A 23,343-nucleotide genomic window follows, 5' to 3' on the forward strand; every position below is an offset into this window, starting at 1 on the left:
GGCAAACCACCCCGATGAAAAGCACAGAATAATAAGGAATATAAAACAATACTGGAGAGAACAGAAAACAGCACTAAGGACTTGGCAAGATGGCCTCTCTCTAAGAACTCAATCATCACCAACTTCGGCACACGTAACTCACGAACTGCAGGTACCTGTAGAAATGGAACTCCTGTTCGCTCTATGGCGATAACACCCACTGTCTGATTCACCTCAAGGTCCAGGATTAAAATCTCTCGAGGGTACAGAAGCAGCATGTGATTCCTCTTGGAAGGCAGATATGCCAACTGAAGGCAGTCGTTGAGAGTTACGAATTCAGCGCTAAAGAGTAAACACTTACTTCAGACATTGTGAAAGGAATCAACATCACTCACATTGGAAAAAGCTAATAGAGCATTTAATTTTGTACTTTTCATATAAAAATTGTCAATGAGAAAGTACAACTACTTTCTGAAATGGCCAACATGGGCTAGCATCCAAAACTTAGACCTCTACTACCTGCCAAAATCCAAACTGTGATGAAAGTACTGTAGAAACTGGGTGTAGACTTCAGTGTTGTAGATTTCTGAAAATTTAAAGTAAAGAAGAAAGAAGAATACGTCTGTGATCTGAGACGGTAAGTAAGAAGGACTACACTGCCATTCAGAAGGTGATAGTTTTATTTTATTTTTAGTTTGCAAGTAAAAATAGTAGACAGACTGCTAGACTGCGAAAGTCAAGACTCAGGATTAAAACAAAATATTCAGGATATTTGGGCCACTAGGCTACAAGTCAACGACGCTACCTATCAGTATGGCCTGGAGCCAGTCACCTGCCCTCCTTCTAAGTGTAGTTTTCTCAACTACAAATGACAAGGGCACACTACACAGCCTCTGGTCCATGAATCTAAAAGGTTCTTCAACTCTTCCTTCATTCACTTTGAAGCTGTGATAAAATCTTTTATAAAACAAACAGTATTTATTCAGTGATATCAAAGTATTTTCCTTAGATGCAACTACACGAGGATCGTAAAAGACTCAAGGAATCAGAAAATCATTTTGTAATTTGTGATCAATACTTTTATCAACCACAGTCATTTTATATTCAATAGCTACAGGAACAGACATAATAATATGCACTATTTTCTTTACATATAATAAATTTATTAAACAGATTTTAAATTTAAAAATAAATTTAGAGGCTGTGAAAGAGAAGGACTTGGACTGCATTAAAATGCTGGCCCTGCTACTTCCTAGTCGGGGGAACCTGAGTAACACACTCAGTTTCCTCATCTGGAAAATGGGAACAGTACTACCACTCGGGGCTGTGGTAAGATTACATTAAATAAGGTATGTGAAGTCAGCCAGAGCAGTTCTACTTGAAAGGATAATTTATTTTCTAAATACTGAAGATGTATATATGATTCATGAGAGAAAATAGGGCATATATGAATTACAACTTACAAAACTACACTGCAAAATAATTATTTATTTATAATAGAAAATCAATGAAAATTATTTAGAATGTTCTCTTAAAATATTTAAGGAGTAAGAGTAAATCATTTTGGAATAGGGTAGGGAATAAATTAGCGTTTTTAACCAGTCTATGATTTAATATATAAAATTATATTTACAAACAAATTCTGAATGCATTTGTAAAACAATTACTACTTTCACCAGTTTTTAGATAGTCATACACAAAATGTATACCTCTATGGAAGTAGATTGCTCAATCTGCCTTCCAAGGAGTGGCTGGTAGGTTTGAACTACCAGCTTTCTGGTTAGCAGTCAAATGCCTTAGGCACAATGCCACCACAGCTCCCATAATATACATTAAAAATAAAAACTATTTAAAAACAAAGGCCAAAAAAACTGTCAGAACAATAAAAATACAGAAACAACCATTGTTCTAGGTAAAAGGCAGAAATCTACTTCTGAGGCACACAATTAATCACTTATAATAAAATTTTTTTCAGCAGCAATTTTCTTAAATAAATAATAGCCAGCATTTACTAAGTAAATGCTAAAGACCAGCCACTATTTTTAGTACTTTTTATATGTAGCAATCCTTATAGCACCCTATGAAATGCCTTAAAACTCTATTTTAAAGACATGAAGAGAGAAGTCTGAGCAAGGTTAACGACATTTCTCAGAGTCACACAGCTAAGGCTTCCCCAGAACCCCGGCCCTTAACCAGGATGGGAAACATCTTCACCTGCATAAGAAACACCCCCGGATCTGACTGGCCAATGAGACCACATTGCATCCAAGTCAGGAACATGCATCTGAAATGAAGATCCAGCTGTAGCCTCACAATGTGAGCACATCCCATAACCTCATCATTGCAATCTTCATTTCATATGATCAGAAATAGACATGAGAAGTCCACTTTTACTCTGTAAAATCAGTGGGGGCAGTTCTGCACAACCAATGGAAACAGAAACCACGTGAAACACTGAAGCTCCTCTTCACAGGAGACGAAAACAAATTTTTCCTTTCATCAGTCCAAAATCACAAACCAGGAAGGGTAAGATGAAGAAGCCCATCTTAATTCATTCTAAGGACAGGACTATCCCACCTGGTAAGCAGAGGGATGCCGCCACCAATTTTACACTTAAAACTTACCTCGGTTTCTCCTGAGTGATTAAAATTTTCACTTTATTAAGTGCCTTTTTGGCACCCGTGGCTGCAGCCAGCTTGCTGTGAGCAGGGCTGGAGTGTGGGCTGGATATGTACACTTTCTTCCCAGGGCCGGAGGGAGGCTTGGATGGAGAGAAGTCAGATATGAATATAATACCCTCGCTGGTGAGCACTGTGTTAAGAGAAACAAAACTCTGATTAAAGTTTAATCAAGTTTAGCACAGAGTTTTACTCCAATACAGTTTTTGAGAGCAAGGTAATTGATCATTTTAATATAGAACTGGCAGTGCTCTGCAGGGCAAGCACGGTGGGATGTTCTCCAAGTTAACAGAAACAGGTGGTCCATTGCAATTCAGCAGAGGCCTCCAAGCTCAGCATTCTAAGTGACTGCTTTATATTAAAAAGATACCAGAAGGTTATTGGCAAAACGAGCAAATGTTTGTTCTTCCAAATACATTCAGTGCATGCACTTTCATTAAAAATCTCCTCACTGCATCCCACAACTTCTCTTTTCAATGACTTTTCAGAACAAAAAATTACAGAGGAAAAAAGGCCTGTATGTAAGTTGCTATGCATATAACCATTGCTGTTGTAAAGGTCCCGAGTTGGTTCTGACTCACAGTGACTCTATGTACAAGAACCTATGTACCAAAACCCTATGTACAAGAACAATGTCTAGTCCTGCACCATCCTCACAACCCTCGCTATGCTTGAGCTTATCATAGCTGTGTCAATCCATCTCACTGAGGTTCTTCCTCTTTTTCTCTAACTCTATGAAGCATGATATCCTTCCCCAAAGACTGGTCCCTTCTGACAACATGACCAAAGTATGGGAGGCAAAATTCAGTCATTCTCGCTTCTAAGAAGCATTACAGCTGTACTTTTTTCCAGAGAGACTAGTTCATTCGTTGGCAGTCCATGGTATTTCACAATTCAAATGCATCAATTCTTCTTCAGTCGTCTTCACACATTGTCCAGCTTTCACATGGATATGAGGCAACTGAATATACCATGGTTTGGGTCAGGTGCACCTTAGTCTTCAAACCGGCATCTTTGCTCTTTAACACATTAAAAAGGTCTTTTACAGCAGATTTGCCAGATGCAGAACATCATCTCATTTCTTGAAAGCTGCTTCCATGGTTGTTCATTGTGGATCCAAATAAAATGAAATCCCTGACAACTTCAATCTTTTCTCCACTTCTCACACTGTTGCTTATTGGTCTAGTTGTGAGGATTTGTGTTTTGTACTGAAGTGTAATCCATACCAAAGGCTATAGTTTTTGATTATTAAGCCTTCAGCTCATAATCACTTTCAGCATGCCAGGTTGTGTCATCTGCACATCACAGGGTGTTAATGAGTATTCCTCCAATTCTGATGCCATGTTCTTCTTTATATACAGTTTCTTGGATTATGTGCTTAGCATTCAGATTGAACAAACATGGTGAAAGATACAACCTGGACACACACCCTCCCTGATTTTAAAACCATGCAGTATCCTCTTGCTCTGTCCAATCAACTGCCTCTTGGTCTCTGTACAGGTTCCTCATGAGCACAATTAAGTGTTCTGGAATTCCCATTCTTTGCAATCTTCCACAATTTGTTAGGGGTCTAGGTAGCATAGTGCCTAAGGCACTTGACTGCTAACCAGAAGGCTGGCGGTTCAAACCCACCAGCTACTCCTCGGAAGGAAGGTTGGGCAATCCTACTTCCGTAGTGATACTGCCTCGGAAACCCAAGGAGGGGTCGCTATGAGTCGAGGCCGACTCGACAGCAAGTAACAACAAACAACATAATTTGTTACGATCAACATAGTCAAAACACAGGTAAATATCTTTCTGGTATTCTTCACTTTCAATCAAGATCCATCTAACATTACTCATTCTGTTGGATCATCTTTCTTGGAATGGGCACAGATATGGATCTCTTCCAATGAACTGGCCAGATAGCTGTTTTTCAAATTTCTTGGCATAAACAAGTGAGTGCCTCCAGTGTTACATCCATTTGTTGAAACATCTCAATGGGTATTCCATCCATTTGGGGCTTTGTTTTTCACCAATTCTTTCAGTGCAGCTTCGACTTCTTCCTTCAGTACCACTGGTTCTACATCATATGCTACCTCTGGAAATGGTTGACAATCGGCCAATTCTTTGTGGTACAGGGACTCTGTGTTCCCTCCATCTTCTGTTGATGCTTCCTGTATCATTCAATATTTTGCCCATACAATCTTTTAACATTGCAACTCTGGCTTGAATTTTTTCTTCAGTTCTTTAAGCTTGAGAAATGCCAAGCATGTTCTTCCCTTATGGTTTTCTAATTCTAGGTCTTTGCACATTTCATTATAGTATTTTACTTTGATTTTCGAGCCACCCTTTGAAATATCTCTTCAGCTCCTTTATTTCATTCACTTTAGCTACACTCTGTTCAAGAGCAGGTTTCAGAGTCTCTTCTGGCATCCATTTTGGTCTTTTCTTCCTTTCCTGTCTTTAATGACCTTCTGTTGTCTTCATTCATGATGTTCTTAATGTCATCCTGCAACTCATCTGGTATTTGGTCATTGATGTTCAATGCATCAAATATATTCTTCAGAATAGTATCTAAATGCAGGTGGGATATAATCAAGGTTGTATTTTGGTTCTTGTGGACTTGTTTTAATTTTCTTCAGCTTCAACTTGAACTTGCTTATGAGCAATTGGTCTATTCCTCAGTCAGCTCCTGGCTAAATCATCAAATATTTGAACTTAGCTAATGGTGATACAGTTAAGGCTAGGTGCCAACTGTATCACTATCAGCTATGTTCAAATATTTGATTTGTGATATTAAATTTTTTATGATTATTACAAGCTACTAAGTCTAGATACATTTCCTTTTTCTTCTTAAGCATCAGATTAAATCGCAGAACGTGTAAAGAGCATCTTTTTACATTTATAATTGGGGAGGAAGAGTAAGAGTACAACAAGGGCTTGCTAAGTCTAACAAAAATATTCAAGCAAGACAGCACTACACTGAGCGATGCACATCATTCTGCTTTATGACTGGAACTCTGCGAAGGCAGGAGTGCTTCCCCTGGTTCACTGACAGACTGCAGGATCCCGGAGCAATGCCTGACACACAGTAAGCGCTCAAGAACATCTGCTGGGTGACCGAATAAAGACGGTTCTAATTAAATTAGCCACAGAAATATTTTCTAATTTTTAGATCAGCTCAGTAAAATACCAAAAGCATACTGGCAAAAATAACGTCTACAAGGAAAAATTCCCTTGGGCTTATTCTGTTCCTTACACGCATCTGTTTATGGTACACAACTAATGGTATAAATTAGAATAATTCTTTTAAAAAGAAAGAACTTAGTTTGGACATAGACTAAAACTCTTTCATTAAGGAACTCAAGTCCTTTGAGTGTTCCAAGAAAAACATATTTGATCATGTCCGAATTACAGTACCACAGCAACCCTCTATCCCTGACTAGCCTAATTCTATTAACAAATTCAATACAGTGAAAGCGAGGCTTGCTGACTTCAATTTCAATGAAAACTCTTACAGAAAAGAGGGGGGTGAGATTTAGTATCTGTATCAGGAGCAATGGATACACAGACTACATGTGCTTCTCCATTTTGCTCAGCCGTTTTAACATAAGTATGTCATGCGTGTACATATGTCTTATGTATACAACATTAACTATATTACAAATGCCTTCCTTATTTTACACCAGCAAATACTACTCACATGTTACGTGCGAGGGATCAAAAGGGTCAAAAGAAAAAGAAAGAATGTTATCAGCATAGCTCTTCTTCCAAAGTTTGGTGCCAGTGTCTGCGTTCCACAGCACAATGTAATTTGGAGGGTGGATAGCGAGAAGTAAATCCCGGGAAGCATCTTGGTTCCACAACCACTGGACATCTGCAAATGCCAAGCAAATAAGGTGAAGTTCAGGAACCACCCACTTCAGAAAGCACTGGCTAACTTGTCCTTAATATTGGTTGTTGTTGTTGCTGTGTGCCCTCGGGTTGGACCCAACTCATAGTGATCCCTCCTTGGGTTTCCAAGGCGGTTTCACTACAGAAGTAGACTGCCCAACCTTAGTTCCGAGGAGTGGCTCGTGGGTTTGAACTGCCAGCCTTCTGGTTAGCAGTCAAATCTTTTAAAAAATATAGTCCTTAAAATCTTAATGTCTATAAAATGCAATGTGTGTATGTATGAAGACTGTACTGGAGAAGTTAATTTTACATAAAAAATAAGCTAGCTGGTTAAAATCTCAAGTTTGAATTTTTCAAGCAATCTGAAATATGACTTCAAAAAATAAAAAAGCAATCTGCATTAATAATTACTTAAAACTTTACAAAATCAATAGGTCAAAGACTCTCTTAGCACCTTCTGTGGAACCACTTAATGGGACTTTAAGGTCAAAGACTCTCTTAGCACCTTCTATGGAATCACTTAATGGGACTTTGCAGTGTTTTCATGATTTTCCCTAACAATACATGAGAGAAAGATCACTTCGATACCTAACACATATTAAACACTCAATAAATATTTTTTAAATGTCTAAGGAAAGCCACTCAGTCAAATCTTTGAGTCAAAAGAACACTATACTGGTTTTATGTGAGCACCGTCATTAAACAAATAAGCAAACAAACCGTCTAAATAAAAATGAATAAAATGCTGATCATCTTTGTTAATGGAAGCAAGCATCAAGGGTTAATACAAATGTCAACTCAGCCAAATTTACTTAGATTACTGGACAGTTTGCAACAGCTTACTTTTTCTTATGATGCAACTTGGCTGAGGCTCATGTTGCTATTAACATGCCCTGTCAAAGCATGCCTGGGCTGAAATTTGACCAGAAGCGTACTGATGAGGATGGAAAGCTAGATTCAAATCAGAAGAAGAGGCTCAATACAATCAAGAGCAGACGGAAAACTGATGAAGTCACACAAAGGAAAACGTTCCAGATGCTCCAAGACGCGGACCAGCAGAAGCCCTGAGCAGGGCAGACTGTCCTCACCCTGGATAGGTTTGGCATGCTCCTGGATCTCACACTGCGCTACGCCCGCTGCCACATCCCACACGATGATCTTCCCGTTGACATCCGCAGAAGCTAAGCGCAAGGAATAGGGTGAGCCGATGTTATGGTGATAGTTCTCCCGGGCCCATTTCACCTGGTATCAAGAAGAAATCACATCAAGTAAATACTCGCACTGGATAAAACTAAACATAATTTTCACAAAACAACCAGAAAATGAAAACCACACTTACATTTTAAGAACACCATTTAGTACAAATAAACAAATAAATGGAACCTGGTTTCCATCTTGAAAGTTACACATTTTTATTATTTATGGTCTATTTTTAAAGTAGAGGTTAATATATTTCTTAAAACATCATAATGTTCTTGCCTTTAAAATTAAAAAAAAAATGATGCCAGGCTTTAATAACTTAGGAAATTCAAGTTATAAAACTCCAGAACACCACAGAAATTAGTTTTCCTAAAATTTAATTATAACACCATTTTGGTTCTCTAAACCCACTGCCCTTGAGTCTATTCTGACTCATGATGACTCTCATTGTGCTTCCAAGGTGGAAAATCTTTATAGAAGTAGATTGCCCTGTCTCCTTCTGTGGAGTGGCTGCTTGATTTAAATTGCCAGCCTTCTGGTTAGCAGTCAAATGCCCTAGGGACTGTGCCAGCAAAGCTCTTTTAGTTCCCTAGTGCTGCTATAACAGAAAGATCACAAGTGGATGGCTTTAACAAACAGAGGCTAGGAGTCCAAATTCAGAGTGCCTCAGAGTGACAGCTCCAGGGACTGGGTCAAGGCCCCTCGACTTTGACCTTCAGCTCTCTGCCTCTTGTTCCAGGCTCAATGGAGCTGGAGGTATCTCCTTATTGAAGCAGCTGCTGGCTGCTGAGGCTGACCATATATATGTCAGCAGGTCGAAAGGTAAAACACGTCAGTAGGTTGGCAGGTAAATACCAAGATCAGCAGGCAACACAGCAGGCCACTGGTTCAGGTACAGAAACTAGAGATGAAGACTTGGCCAAATGCAGGATCCAAATGTGCCAAAAAGCTAGCCACCTTCCTCAAAGCTTTCCCATATATACAGGAAGTCAGTCAAACTCCAAAGGCAACTACTTAGCTACTTACAACAGATTCCATCATGGAGGTGATTATAATCTCATCATGGAGAATAACTGCCAAGCCACTCAAAACCACAGCCCAGCCAAGTTGACACACAACCTTAACCACCACAGATACCAAAACCAAACCCATTGCCATTGAGTCTATTCCAACTCAGAGACCCTAGAGGGTTTTCAAGGCTGTAAATCTTTATCGAAGCAGACTGCCACAACTTTCCCCATGGAACAGCTGGTGGGTCCAAACTGTCAACCTTTCATTTAGCAGCCAAGTGCTTATCCACTGTGCCACAAGGGCTCCTTTAATTATGATAGGACATCTAAAATCCTAAACTGCTAAATAAAATGTTTTTCTGTATTCTATTCTCCCAACTAAAAGGAGACAACCTACAGATACAAAAACTTTGCTAAGGGAAAAAACACAGACAAATTCTGGTTATTTCTCTTTTATGTAATTAGAAAAAAGGTTACAATTTCTTTCTCTAAAAACATTGTATCCCTTCATACCTCTATATAAAAAAAAAAAAAAAAAAACGCACAGGAATAGAATTTGTAAACTAAAGAACACAAAAATTCTAGGATACCAGCACCTGGTTAGATTCCTGAACAATGAATATTGACAGAGAAGGAATAGATAGTCTTTACCATAAGCCAGGGACTTCCCTGGCCATTCTAAAGAAGGTCACTGTCTTTTACCATTCTATCTTCACACCTGGCTTGTTCTTACAAGGCATTCACCAAACAATTTGTAATCAACTAATCAGTTTATGCATTCACCTATCACCAACTTACAGACTGAAAGCTCCACAGGGCAGGGTCATGTAAACTCTGCTTATATTTCTATTTCCAGATCTCAGATGGTGCCTACAGCTGGTGATCAACAAGCATGTGTTGAACTTAAAACACCACAAAGACTTCAAATATAACTATATACATATACACAAACAACAAAATAAACATTGCCAAGTTCATTGCCCTCAAGTTCATTCCAACTCATAGTGACCCTATAGGACAGAATAGAACTGCCCCATAAGATTTTCAAGGCTATAAATCTTTATGGAAGCAGACTGCTATATCTCTCTCCCAGGGGTTCGAACAGCTCACCTTTTGGTTAGCAGCTGAGTACCTTAATCACTGCACCACGAGGGCTTATAAGCATGCATACACACACATATAAATACATGAACACACACATGTGTTCACGAACACCCACACATGCTAAGTTAAGAAAGTAAGCAAACTAATTGCAATAAGTGACCATGGAAAAGAGAGACAAGGACGTTTTGCATAGGGAACTGGTCTTTGGAAGCTAATCAATAAGTGAGATGAGGGTTTATAATGGGAAAAAATAGTACACTAAAAACCTAGACACATCATTGTCAAACTGCTGAAAACAAATGACAAGGAGAAAATCTTGAAGTTAGGCACAAAGAAAAACATACAGTGCATAACAAGAAACAAAGACAAGAATTTGAGCAGAGCTCTCATCAGAAGTTATGCAAGCTGGATGACAACAGTGTGACCTCTTTAAAGTACTAACAGAACAAAATGCCAACCCAGGGAAGGTATCTTTCAAAAACAAGGTGAAATAAAGGCTTTCTCAGACAAAAGATTGGAGAATCAACTAACATCAAACACACACTTCAAGAATTGAAAGTTCTTCAGACAAAGCAAGTATAATACCAAGCTGAAACTCAGACCTATAAAAAGAAATGAAAGTTACAGAAATGGCTAATAAAAAAAAGTAAACATAAGACATTTTTGTCAAAAAAACCAAAACCTACACCTAACATCAGATTTAATGGTGAAAGACTGAATGTTTTTCCCCATAAGATCAAAAACAAAGCCAGGATATTCTCACAACACTCCTCCTATTAAACACTGTACTAGAGGTCCAAGCCAGTGTAACATGGCAAGAAAAATAAATAAAAGATATCCAGATTATAAATGAAAAAAGTCTTTATGCATAGATGATATGATTATATAAAAAAATTCCACAGAATCTACAAAAATAATACTAGATCTAATAAGGGAGATCAGGAAGATCACAGCACACAAGTCAATACACAAAAATCAAATGTATTATTCTCTACCTCACACCACATACAAAAACTAACTCAACGTAAGAGCTAAAGTTACACAATTCTGAAAAGATACTCAGTATCACTAGTCATGGGAGCTCTGGTGGTGTAGTGCCTAAGGCATTTGACTGCTAACCAGAAGGCTGGAGGTTCAAACCCACCAGCCGCTCCTCAGAAGGAAGGTTGGGTAATCTACTTCTGTAGTGATACTACCTCGGAAACCCAAGGAGGGGTCGCTATGAGTCAGATCCAACTCAACTGCAGTTGAATTTGGTTTTGGTTTTTTTATCACTAGCCATAAGGGAAATGAAAACCAAAACTGTAATGAGATACCACTTCACATCCACTAGGATGGCTATTATCAAATAGCAGAAAATAAGAAGTATTGTACAGGATGTGGCAACATTGGAACCCTCTTATACTGCTGGTGAGAATATAAAGCTATAGCCAGTTTGGAAAACAGTCTGGCAGTTCCTTCAGTAGTGAAACATAAAATTATCATATCACTTGGCAATTCCCCTTGCAGAAACATAACATATAGCAAAATAAATATGCTCCAAAATAAACACACGTTCACACAAAAACACGTGCACAAATGTTCATCACATTATTCATAATAGCCAAAAAGTGGAAAATATCCAAATTATCTTTAATAAGCAAAATGTGGTATGCCCATACAATGAAATGTTATTTGGCCATGTTATTGTTGTTGTTGTTGTTATGTGCCGTCGAGTCACACCTGACTCAGAGACCCCTCCTTGGGTTCCCGAGGCAGTATCACTACGGAAGTAGATTGCCCCACCTTCCTTCCGAGGAGTGGCCGGTGGGTTTGAACCACCAGCCTTCTGGTTAGCAGTCAAGTGCCTTAAGCACTACACTACTATTATTTGGCCATAAGAGTGAACTACTGACTTGTGCTACAACATGGATCAAAAGCACTTTGCTGAGTGAAGGAAGCCAGTTATAAAAGACCACATAGTGACTCCATTTATATGAAATGTACAGATAAGAAAATCAATCTACAAAGACAAAATGTAGTTAGTGGTTGCCTAATAGCAGGGAGGACTGGGATGACAGCAAAAGACACGGGGTTTCTTTGGGGTGATGAAAATATCCTGAAGTTGGTTGTGATGATTACTGTGTAACTCTGTGAATATATTAAAAAACACTGAATTGTACACTTTCCATGAGTGAATTTTATGTACAAATTAGGTCTCAATAAAGCTGTCACAATTCCCCTCCCCCAAATACATGACCTCAAATCTCTATCTCCAACCTTGATCCTAAACCTCAGGATCACTATACTTCAATTGCCCCAAGCATCTCAGACTCAGCATGCTGAAAACTTAAAATCACTGATTTAATTTCCTCATCTTCCCACAGTGGCAACCATAAGCCCTGGAGTCATCTTCTCTCTTGGCGCTCCCTCAAATGGACCACTACAGACTATCAAGTTTACCTCCCAAGAAGGGGCTCCTAAATGCTTCACCTTCATGCCTCTGCCTTATTTCCTGCCAATTTGGCAGCAAAACTTCCTGCCAAAATTTCTGCATTACTGCAAAGCTTTCTGAATGATCTCACTGCCTTCAGCCTTGCCCTTCTCCAATCCATCCATCCTCTCCACTTCTGCTAGAGTGCTTTTCTTCTAACATGCAAATATAGTCCTATCAGTCTCTTACTTAAAAATTCAAAGTCCTTTATAGTCTCATGCTGTTGTTGCTTTGTGCCGTCAAGTCGGACCCGACTCATAGCGACCCCTCCTTGGGTTTCCGAGGTAGTATCACTACAGAAGTAGATTGCCCCATCTTCCTTCCAAGGAGTGGCTGGTGGATTTGAACCGGCAGCCTTCTGGTTAGCAGTCAAGTGCCTTAGCCACTATGCTACCAGAGCTCCCTTATAGTCTCGTAAAACCTTTAAAATAGGTGAATCTCTGGCTGCCCCTTTCACCAGCCCTGCAAATGCATCCCATCTTGACCATAAAGAACTACAGGCATACCTTGTTTTACTGCACTTCCCAGATATTGTGTGTTTTCCAAAATGATCATTGTGGCAATCCTGTGTTGAGCAAGTCTGTCAGCAACATTTTTCTAACAGCATGTGCTCACTTCATGTCTCTGTGTTACATTTTGGTAATTCTCACAATATTTCAAATTTTTTCATAGTGCTCTTGCATACTTAAAAAGATTACATCAGAGTGTAAAGATAACTTTTACATGTGCTCAAAAAAAACCAAACTCACTGCTGTCGAGTCGGATCTGACTCACAGCAACCCCTCCTTGGGTTTCCGAGGCAGTATCTCTACAGAAGTAGATTGTGCCCCATCTTCCTTCCAAAGAGTGGCTGGTGGATTTGAACCACCAGCCTTCTGGTTAGCAGTCAAATGCCTTAGGCACTACGCCACCAGAGCTCCCTTTATATGTACCAAAAAATTCATGTGACTCACTTTATTGAGACACTTTATTGCTGTGGTCTGGAATCAAACCTGTAAGAGGCATGCTTGTAGTTAATTTGTGTATGTTCTTCCTTTTCCCTCCAATGCTCATTGCCTGGTTTTTCAGTTGTAACACTGTTTAACTATTCCCTAAACTGCAGAGACTTTTGTTACCCTCTCTTAATCCTCCACACACAAAACACCAAATCCACTGCCACTGAGTTGATCCTGACTCATAGCGACCCTAAAAGACAGAGTAGAACTGCCCCATTGGCTGCAAATCTTCACAGAAGCAGACTGCCTCATCTTTCTGCTATGGAGCAGTTGTTAGGTTTGTTAGGTTTGAACTACCAACTTTCTGGTTAGCAGCCAAATGCTTTAGCCACTACACCACTAGAACTCCCTCTAAACCCCCCAAGTAGGTGATGTGTTGCTCCTTTGGTTTCCTACAGCATGCCACACATGTGTCACTTATCGTACTGTGAGTATTTGTGTGGGTTTTTTTTTTTTTTGGGCGGGGGGGTCTTCCTCACTAGTCTGCATGAGGGCTTTCATCTCTATATCCTCAGCAAACAGTCAGATAATGTTCAAAACTAATGGATGAATGAGTGGCACAGGAAATGGTAGTATCCGTGTGTTCTAGCAGCTATAAAATGACCCAAGAACTAGCATTCAATAGCTCATCTTGGACTCACATTAAGACATATATTGGGAAGCGCTAGCCTGTTCCAACGGAAGGCAGGTTGGGCAATCTACTTCCATAGTGATACTACCTTGGAAACCCAAGGAGGGGTCGCTGTGAGTCAGATCCGCATTGAAGGCAGTGAGTTTTTGAGCCTGCTCCAAATGGATTATCATATTTAAAAGCTATTCATATGACTTAATGAAAGTCTAGTGATATTCAAAACCATAGAACAGAAAGTATAATGTACTAGGATCACAGTGGCCTTTGACTTACCTTGACAACATCAGCTTTATGCTTTTCTAAAACCTGAAGAGTCTGGGCAGTGTTTGAATGGATCACCACCACAAGTGAGTGACATCCATAAGCAATTAAACCTTGCCAGCCCCTAACAAAACAGAAATGTTACAATTTAAGCATATATGAAAAACAAGATTTCACTTCTTTCCTTTCAGGAGGCATCCTAGATAAATGATAAACCTAAATTAAATGTACCACTCGTAATAAAATGATTATTTTAAGCCTACCAGCATTTTACATTATTCCATGTAAATAAAAGGTCCAACAAAGCTTACAAATGCTTGTTGGAAATTCATTTTTCATTTATTATCTCTAGAAAAAGTTTTAATAGACATACATATACAGCCAAGAGCATGCATAAAGCAACCAGCAGAGCTGTCTGTATCCTTGTTCTTGAGGACATGCCAAAAACCAAACCAACTGCCATCTAGTCCATTCCGACTCATAGGGACCCTACAGGTCAAAGCAGAACTGCCCCATAAGGTTCCCAAGGTTGCAAATCTTTACAAAGCAGACCACCCCATTTTGGTGGGGCAGAATGCTTTAACTACAACACCACCAGAACCTTATTCAACTTTGAATCCTTAGCATCAGGCAAAGGGCTTATCACCATCCTGGGTATTATCTGCGGTTGCTGGCAACCTTGCAACCAGATAAAAAGACCAACGGTAGACCCCTAAGCAGGAGCTCTGGTAGCATAGTGCCTAAGGCACTTGACTGCTATCCAAGAGGCTGGCGGTTCAAATCCACCAGCCACTCCTTGGAAGGAAGATGGGGCAATCTACTTCCCTAGTGATACTGCCTCAGAAACCCAAGGAGGGGTCGCTATGAGTCGGGTCTGACTTGACGGCACATAACAACAACAGACCCCTAAGCAGGTTTCAGTCCTCTTGACATTATCAAGAGCCACAGCGACAGAATTTTTGCCCTTACATTTGACAAGTATTTAGTTTTCAGAGCTGCAGTGTTATTTTTACGATGAAAAGATAAAAAGTAAGAGGAACGACCCGTTGTGGCTGGGAGCGTCCTTCAGAAGAGCCAGAGAAGAGGAGAGATGAAGGGCAAGTCTGGCCATGGATGAATGGCACCCTGTCCAAGTGAAGGTGAGAAACGGGGAGAAGAGAGAATGGCGGACAGAAAGCAGGTACGGGAGTGGAGGGAGGCGGGGAGAAGCCAGGAGCCTGGGATGGCAAGGAAGGCGGCGCCCGCAAAGCAACAAAAGAAACAAAGGTGGGCCGGAGGGGCAGGGGTATTTGCACAGGACATTTACCACTTGGGACTTCTTCTTTTTTTTTTTTTTTTTTGGCATTTATTACTTTTAAAACAAAACAAAACACGGCATTTAAAAGAAAATCTCCATAGTGGGAGGACGGCTCCCTGTCTTGGTGAGGCCAGACTAACTAAAGGGGTGAAATCTCTCATCCCTTCCCTCCCCTCACACACTTCTGGCCGAGCCTGGGCGGCCTCGAGCGTGTCGCCCTCACCAGTCCACCGCCGCCTTGTTGTGGGCGTTGAGGGCCCCCGTGATGGTGCGAGCCGACACCTTGAAATTCACTGTGTAGGGTAACATCGTAGAAGCTGAACCCAGCCCTCCCGGCCGGCCGGCAACCAGGAAGCCGCGGCGCCCGAGTTTCCGTCCCAAGCATTGTCCGGGTGGCCCCGAGGGCGCTGCGGACGGGTTCCGCTGCATCCAAGGTTCCACAGCCCACGGGTTCCGTCGCCTCCGGATTTCGCCGCCCCAGCTTCCGCCGCTTCCGGGTTTGAGCGCTTCTACGGTTTCTGCTGGTGCAGTGGTTAAAGCATTCCGCTGCTAGCCAAAGGTTGGCGGTTCGAACCCACCAGCCACTCTGTGGGAGAAAGATGAGGCAGTCTGCTTCCATAAAGATTTACAGCCTTGGAAACCCAATGGAGCAGCTCTAGTTGGTGGGGACCAGAGCATGCGACATTGCTGATTCTTGGAGACAGCAGAGGAAAGGGATGAAGATAGACAGAAAAATAGATGACTGAATAAATCACTTGAATTTGTCACTCAGCTTTCCAGTGTGACTGGTATATTTGCAAATAGGCTTGAGCATGGATGTTGAGGATGAAGACGATGAAGTCAGTGGCTTTCTGCTGAGTGCCCACGACATTCCGGTTACTGGGATCACCATTTACATGCACCACCAGTCCATTCAATATCCCTGAGAGGGCATTATCACAAGTGTTCTAGAGATGACAACACTGAGTTGCCCAAGGTTACACCATCGTTCAAAGGCAGAGCCACAGTGGGAACCCACACGCACCTGCCTCGGAAACTCATACTTATCACTACTGACAACGCCACGCTTTCGGTATCACCCTCTACTCCGCAGTCCGGTTGGAATGACCTCCAGCTTCCTGGGCAGCCTGGAATTTTTTAAAAGTAAACTTTATTAAGATGCAATTTAAATACGATACAATGCACCCATTAAAGGTGTACAATTTACACCTTATTTTCACAGAGTTGTGCACTATCACCACAGTCAATTTTAGAATGTTTTCGTCACTCTGAGAAGAAACTCCATACCCCTTAGCAGCTACACCCCATTTCTCCCATGGCCCCAGCCCCTGGGAACCACTGATCTGCTTTCTATCGCTACAGGTTAGCCTGTTGTAGACATTTCTTAGAAACGGAACCATGCAGTATGTGGCCCTCTGTCTGGCTTCTTCCACTTGGCCTGCTTTACAGATTCATCCTTACTATAGCATGCAGCAGTACTTCATTCCTTTTTGTTACTAAATAACAATTACATGGACATAGCACATATTGTCTAAGCTGATGAATGGTTCAGTTGTTTCTGCTTTATGACTATTATGAATAATACCATATGTGTCCACATAGATAGCTTTGTGTGGACAGAGCTGTTCAGTTCTATTCAACACCTACCTAGGAGCAAAATTGATGGCCTATATGGTAAGATTTTAAACCAGACTGCCAGACCATTTTCCAAAGAGGCTACACCATTCATTCTACATTCCCACAAACAATGTATGAGGGTTCCAATTTTTCCACATCCTGACCAACACTTGTTACCATTTGTCTTCTTTATTAACAGCCATCATAGTGGATGTGGAGTGGTGTCTTAGGGTGGTTTTGGTTTGCATTTCCCAGGTGGCTAGTGATTTTAAATATCTTTTTAGGCGCATATTAGCCATTTGTATATCTTCTTTGGACAAATGTCTATTCAGATTTTTTGTCCATTTTTAAAATAGCTTATTTGTCTTTTCATCATTGTGTCATAACAGTTATGTGTTTACTCTAAATACAAGACCCTTATTCAGTATCTGCTTTGCAGAAATATTCTCCCATTCTCATCCACTTGGCTGAGCAAACATTCCCAATAAGGTCAAGGTCTTATTTCCAAAAATAAAAAAGATAGCCCTGGCCTGGTTGTGGCCTGATTGTGGAAAAGAAAGGGAACCCAGTTCTAATACTGACATGTGTGAGCATGGATGCACTCCCAGAAAAATAAAATTAGCCTTGGATTGGTTTATTTAGTTCCATATTTATATTTTTAAATATTAAATATTTTTCAAATTTCTGTGTTATTTTATTTCATTTAAAATGGCAGGATGTTGAGCAGTTCAGCACCATGTGGTGGTTCCATTCAAGTCCTGCACATGTAACCATTCATGTGACCTTCACACTTGTCCAGTACCTCTAGGCCACAGGCCTTTATGTGCTTAAGTCGGTAACATCCACATGCTGTATGTGGTCCTGTAAAGGCTTTCGAATGCCCCACGATACCAGATATCATTTGCTGAGCACTTGCCCGTGTTGCTACTCAGTGAGCTAAGCAGCTTCCATTGCTTCAGCCTCACAGTGAGTTTTATTCTTCTGGCAACGGGGAGTCATGGGAGGTTAGTGTTAGTAATAGAAGAGCATTCATTGTGACTTTGGGCGCATCCTTAGTGCACTTCCTTTTGCTCTCTTGCTGTTTTCAGGGAAAGGTGGTGAACTGTCTGCCTTATTTACCAAGTGCCGCCGTAACATGATTACCACGAGGGGGTGGCTTTAAACAGACACTTGTTTTCTTCCATTTCTGGAGGCTGAAAGCTCAAATCAGGATCTCAACTGTGTTGATTCCTTCCTTGTCCATGGCCCTGGGCCTTCCTTGGTTCCTTGGCTTGTGCTGGTTTGTACATGATCCTTACCTGGTGTCTGCCTTGTCCCATCTCTACTGCACAACGTCTCTACTGTTCTTTTCAAAACGCAGAAGTGATTAGGTTTTGGATCCATCCTACACTGGTATGAGCTCAATTGACTGATGAATTCTATGACATTAGTTTGCATTATGGAAAGTAATCTGCTCTACCCAAGGCCAACTGATTCAATCACATCATTAACTCAACCACACATGACCAGGGCTCCAATTGTTGTTGTTGTTGTTATGTGCCTTCGAGTCGGCCCCGACTCATAGCGACCCCTCCTTGGGTTTCCGAGGCAGTATCACTACGGAAGTAGGATTGCCCAACCTTCCTTCCAAGGAGTGGCTGGTGGGTTTGAACCGCCAGCCTTCTGGTTAGCAGTCAAGTGCTTTAGCCACTATGCTACCAGAGCTCCTATTACCTTTTTTTTTTTCCAGGGAGGCCACACAATTTGATCCATAACACCATCCCTGCATGATTAAAAGCATTAAATTAGATAATATATTAAAAGAACCTATCACAGCACCTAGTCTCCCACAAAAACCAAACAAAACCAAACCCACTGCCATTGAGTCAATTCTGACTCATAGCAAACCTATAGGACACAGTAGAACTGCCCCATAGGGTGTCCAAGGTTGTAAATCTTTACAGACATAAACTACCTCATCTTTCTCTCACAGAGTGGCTACTGGGTTTGAACTGCTGACCTTTAGGTTAGCAGTCAAATGCTTTAACCACTGCACCATCAGAGCTACATCACCTTATTATTTGCTGACAGAGCTGGGGCATCAATCCAGATACCCTGTTTTCAATGACAGTACTACCCTGAACTTGAAGAAAGATCTTGTCCTCTGGAAGTTACAACTTGCAAGGGAGAAGTAATAAGGATTTGGGTAAAAGTGGAGTTGGATTTGTTGTGTCAACCACCAGGATACCAGAACCACAGCAGCCAGCTTCAAAACGAGGACTTCAAGGGTCACACCAGTGCACGTAGCCATCATCATTGGGCAAATCTCAGTGCCCCATATTGCTGTTGGCCTAGAGGAGCTAACTCAGCTCTTTCTAAGACAGCAGGCTGTGTGAGCTGCTAGCAGGCCCAGTTAACGCTCCACCAGAGGCATAGGTGGGGAAGGCCACCCTACCAGTCACATCCTGCTCACTTCAGGTTTGTGGAGCAGGCTGCAAGGGCTCTTCTCAGGCTGCGTTGCCACTCAGAACAGTCTCCTGCCTAATGGCCACATGGCCTCCCATAATTCTAGCATCAAAACATGCCAAGACATTTACTGCTGCTATTAATTTATACTGTTGGTATTTCAAATGGGTCAATCCCTTATTATTTGACTGAAAGCTTTCATCTATATTATTTCAATTGAATTTTAAACCATCCCAGTTTTGTCTACAGTGGATATCATCAACCCTGTTTTCTAGATGAAGGTACTCACCTCAGAAAGATTAAGTGACTTACCCAAGACCACACATCTGTCACCCATCACACATCAGTGACAGAGGTGAGACCTGGACCAGGTTGTCTGCTCCAAAGCTAGTGCTCCATCTGAGACATAGAGCTGCTCCATGTATGAGATTCAGGGGTTGCTGAGAGGTTCACAGAGGGTGACACAGCCACCAGGAGTACACATTTCATGCAGTCAGAACATTTGAACGGGATGGCCCCCAGTATCATTGATGGACTGCTCCCACACCTTAGACTTGTCTCCTCATCTTTCCTCGGGTTCTCCCTTAAACACCTTCTGCCCTGTCCTTACAGCACTGTGGATGGTCATCAGTTTGATTTATTATTTGGCTCCACTTGTTACTAATCTTTTTTTATGTCTCTACATATTACAGGTAATAATCACAGTACAATGAATTCATTGCTGCCCTTTATGATGGTGATTGAGGTTGATTAGACTGAAGGGAGCTTCTGAGAGGAGTAGTCATGAGGAAATGGAATTGTCTTGAGTAGGTTGTGTGAGGGGTGTGCTTTCCTTAGACCTTAAACACAAGGAGAGGCAGTGGGTGCTTCTGGGTACAGCGAGGACTTTGCAGTTAGCAAGGAGTCCTGCTCTGGCCCTGTTATCTCTGAGCTCTGGGACTTTAGCAAGTTTATAGGGATAAAAATATCACATCATGGCATCATTATAAGCATGAAATGGTATAATATATGTAAGGTAGGAGCTCTGGTGCATAGTGCCTAAGGCATTTATCTGCTAACCAGAGGCTGGCGGTTCAAAATCATGAGGAAGCCTGGGCAGTCTGCTTCCATAGGGATACCACCTTGGAAATCCAAGGAGGGGTCGCTATGAGTCGAAGCGACTCAATGGCAATGAGTTTGGTTTGGTTTGGTTTATGAAAGGTGTCTAAAGTCAGTAATCAATACATTGTAATTAATTAACACTTGCTGTGTGTGTGACCTTGGAAAAAGAATGGAACCTTGCTGGGCTCAGTTTCCTCATCTGTACAATGGGGCCAGTAACTGGTAAGGTTGTGTGAGGACTAACTGAGGTCAGGTATGCAGCAGAGAACCTGGCAGGGGGTAGGAGTTTTTACTGTTGTCATGAAGACAGAGGCCAATCCTCCACTCTGTGCCTTTTGCTGGACTGACCTCTGGCCTCCTGCCTGTACCAGGGGCAGAGCCGTGCTTACTCTAAACTTAGCCATGAGTGGGGGTGAATCTTCAGAACTGGGAGACTTAGCCCTGAGTGACAACACCTCCAAACTCCTGCCCTAGATCCTCCCCTGTAATGAACATGGTGCTAGGTATTAAGGATGAGCAGGCCAGCCACCCCTCTCAGCTCCCAGCCACCCATTCAGGCCTTTTCTCTTTTTCCAGCAGCTCACTAACTGCCCTCCCAAAATGTCTCATTCCTGGGGCCACTTGGGTCCCAGCAGTGTGTGTGTGTTTCCACAGCCACTGGCTATTGTGTGTGTGTGTGTGTGTGTGTGTGTGTGTGATTTGGGTGAAAATTTACAGAGCAAATTCACTTTCCATACAGCAGTTCACATACACTTTGTCTCATGACATTGACCACAATTTACCACAATGCAACAGCTCCCTTCCCACTTCCTCCTGATAGTTACCTCTTCCCTGTGTCCATCCCTCCATGCACTCCTGCCCCCTGAGCTGTCTCCCTGTGCATAAGCAGCCCTTCTTTCTCCCAGCCAATGGCTAATTTTGAAGGAACGCTAAACTAGAGGACTTTCTTATTTAGTTTCTTAATCAGAACTTTCTTAGTTCAACCAAAACAACAACAAAAAAAGCCTTAACATTATACTCATGAAATAGCATTTCACAAATTAGATTAACCCGAAAGGATGTATCTGGTGAGAAATCATAATTTATGGGGGAGAAAATGATTCTATTAATTTCTCATTCTTAATGAGCTTGACCTTGGTAGACCTAGGTTTAAGGATATCATGACGTTGTCTGGCCTTAGCCGGCACCTTAATTATTGCAATCAAAGACAGATGCCAACTTGCCTCTGTTACTATGGATCCCTGAGCGTCATGGCTTTCTTTCTGCCCAGGGTCAATGACTGATTTGCATTTCTGAGGCTGCCTATAAGAAGCCTTGGGCCCAGATGGAATGAGTCAAGAGGCCTAAGTGCTCACATGGGCTGAAGCAGAGGGCGCAGAGTGCCCAAGCTGTATTGGCTTCCTGGCTTGTCGCGGCCAGCACGACAATTCTAGAACGGGCGGTAAGAGAATGAGTTAAAAATAAGAGAAAAGTAAAAGGATGGGGACGGGAGGGACACTCAGAGCCATTGCAAAGCAGTGCCCATTTTATTATGATTATTCTTAAACTTACATACAAGTTTAACATGGGAAAAGTGCACAATTCATATGTCATACAATCAATCACAAGTTAATCAATATTGAAAAGAGTACATGCATACACAATTGGCATATTAAAATTTAAACTAACATTCCTGTTCCCATAATTCAAGTCACCACAACTCAGGTCACCATAACCTCTTAAATTCTATACTCATTCTTCTATATAATTATGTCCCCTAGAAACCTATGTTCCCTAGCAACTTATTTAGGTTAGCTTCTGCATATTCTGGGTTCAATCAAAGGTTATGCCTCTTTTGCACCTGCTGTTTCTCTGAACAACACAAGGGAGAAAATGGCTGATGGTGTCCTAAGAGCGGGGGCTCAACCTACAAGGACACTTAACAGCATCAACCCATATGGGGACACTTAAAAGTATCAACCTGTTTATGGGAGCTGTTGCTCAATTAGTCACTCACCATGTCCCAGCAGTCCTTAAGACTTAGGGCTCTCCACACTGGCTACCTCCTTTCACGCCTCTTAAACATGAAGAGCAGCATAGCAAAACCTTTGCTTTAAAAAGAAAACCGTATCTACAATCTTCATCTGCTGGCGTAAGTACTTTTACATTTATGTTTTCTCCTAGTTCTTATCCAAATGCAGACATAGTTTAGAGTTGCACAACATGCGTAAGTTGTGTTCACCTTTGCATGTTTCATCCTAATCATATTCATAATTTTTATATACTCATCATAAATATCATATGAATTATCCCATGTTTGGTAGAGGGGGTCTACAACTTATTTATTATTCCACTATCACTTGACATTTATTTCCAAATTTTTAAATGATAAAAATAAACCACTAGTACATATCTTCATGCTTACCGCCTTTTAAAAAATTCTATTAAATTATTTTCTTAAGGTAATTCTCAGGAGTAAATAGAACTAGTTTTAACTACTAAAATTTCTAAATTACAAAATACATGAGTGTATATTTTAGAAAATATGAACATTTCAGAAAAGCATAAATGCAAAGAAGTTATATTATCACTGGTAACAATGGTTTCTGTTATGACTTGATTTCTTCCTTTTAAAAATGCATACATGAATTAGTTTTATAAAATCGAGATCATATAAGAGCTACTTTTACTCACTTT

The 23,343-nt window shown here is 41.1% G+C and overlaps 1 protein-coding gene across 1 annotated transcript in view; it reads right to left on the reverse strand.

The window, feature by feature from the left end:
- WDR11 (WD repeat domain 11) overlaps positions 1 to 15,813 on the reverse strand; it is a 65,836-nt gene extending 50,023 nt beyond the window's left edge. The window contains exons 1-6 of the mRNA XM_007936830.2: positions 15,728 to 15,813; positions 14,220 to 14,331; positions 7,622 to 7,775; positions 6,343 to 6,516; positions 2,604 to 2,790; positions 156 to 321 (exon numbers count right to left, since the gene is read on the reverse strand). Coding sequence (XP_007935021.2) covers positions 156 to 321; positions 2,604 to 2,790; positions 6,343 to 6,516; positions 7,622 to 7,775; positions 14,220 to 14,331; positions 15,728 to 15,813 — 879 coding nt within the window. The remainder of the gene's footprint in view (positions 1 to 155; positions 322 to 2,603; positions 2,791 to 6,342; positions 6,517 to 7,621; positions 7,776 to 14,219; positions 14,332 to 15,727) is intronic.
- Positions 15,814 to 23,343: the final 7,530 nt, after the last annotated feature.

This window comes from Orycteropus afer, unplaced genomic scaffold (genome assembly GCF_000298275.1).
Source record: "Orycteropus afer afer isolate SDZICR_OR568_19922 unplaced genomic scaffold, OryAfe1.0 scaffold00038, whole genome shotgun sequence".
Classification (NCBI taxonomy): domain Eukaryota; kingdom Metazoa; phylum Chordata; class Mammalia; order Tubulidentata; family Orycteropodidae; genus Orycteropus; species Orycteropus afer.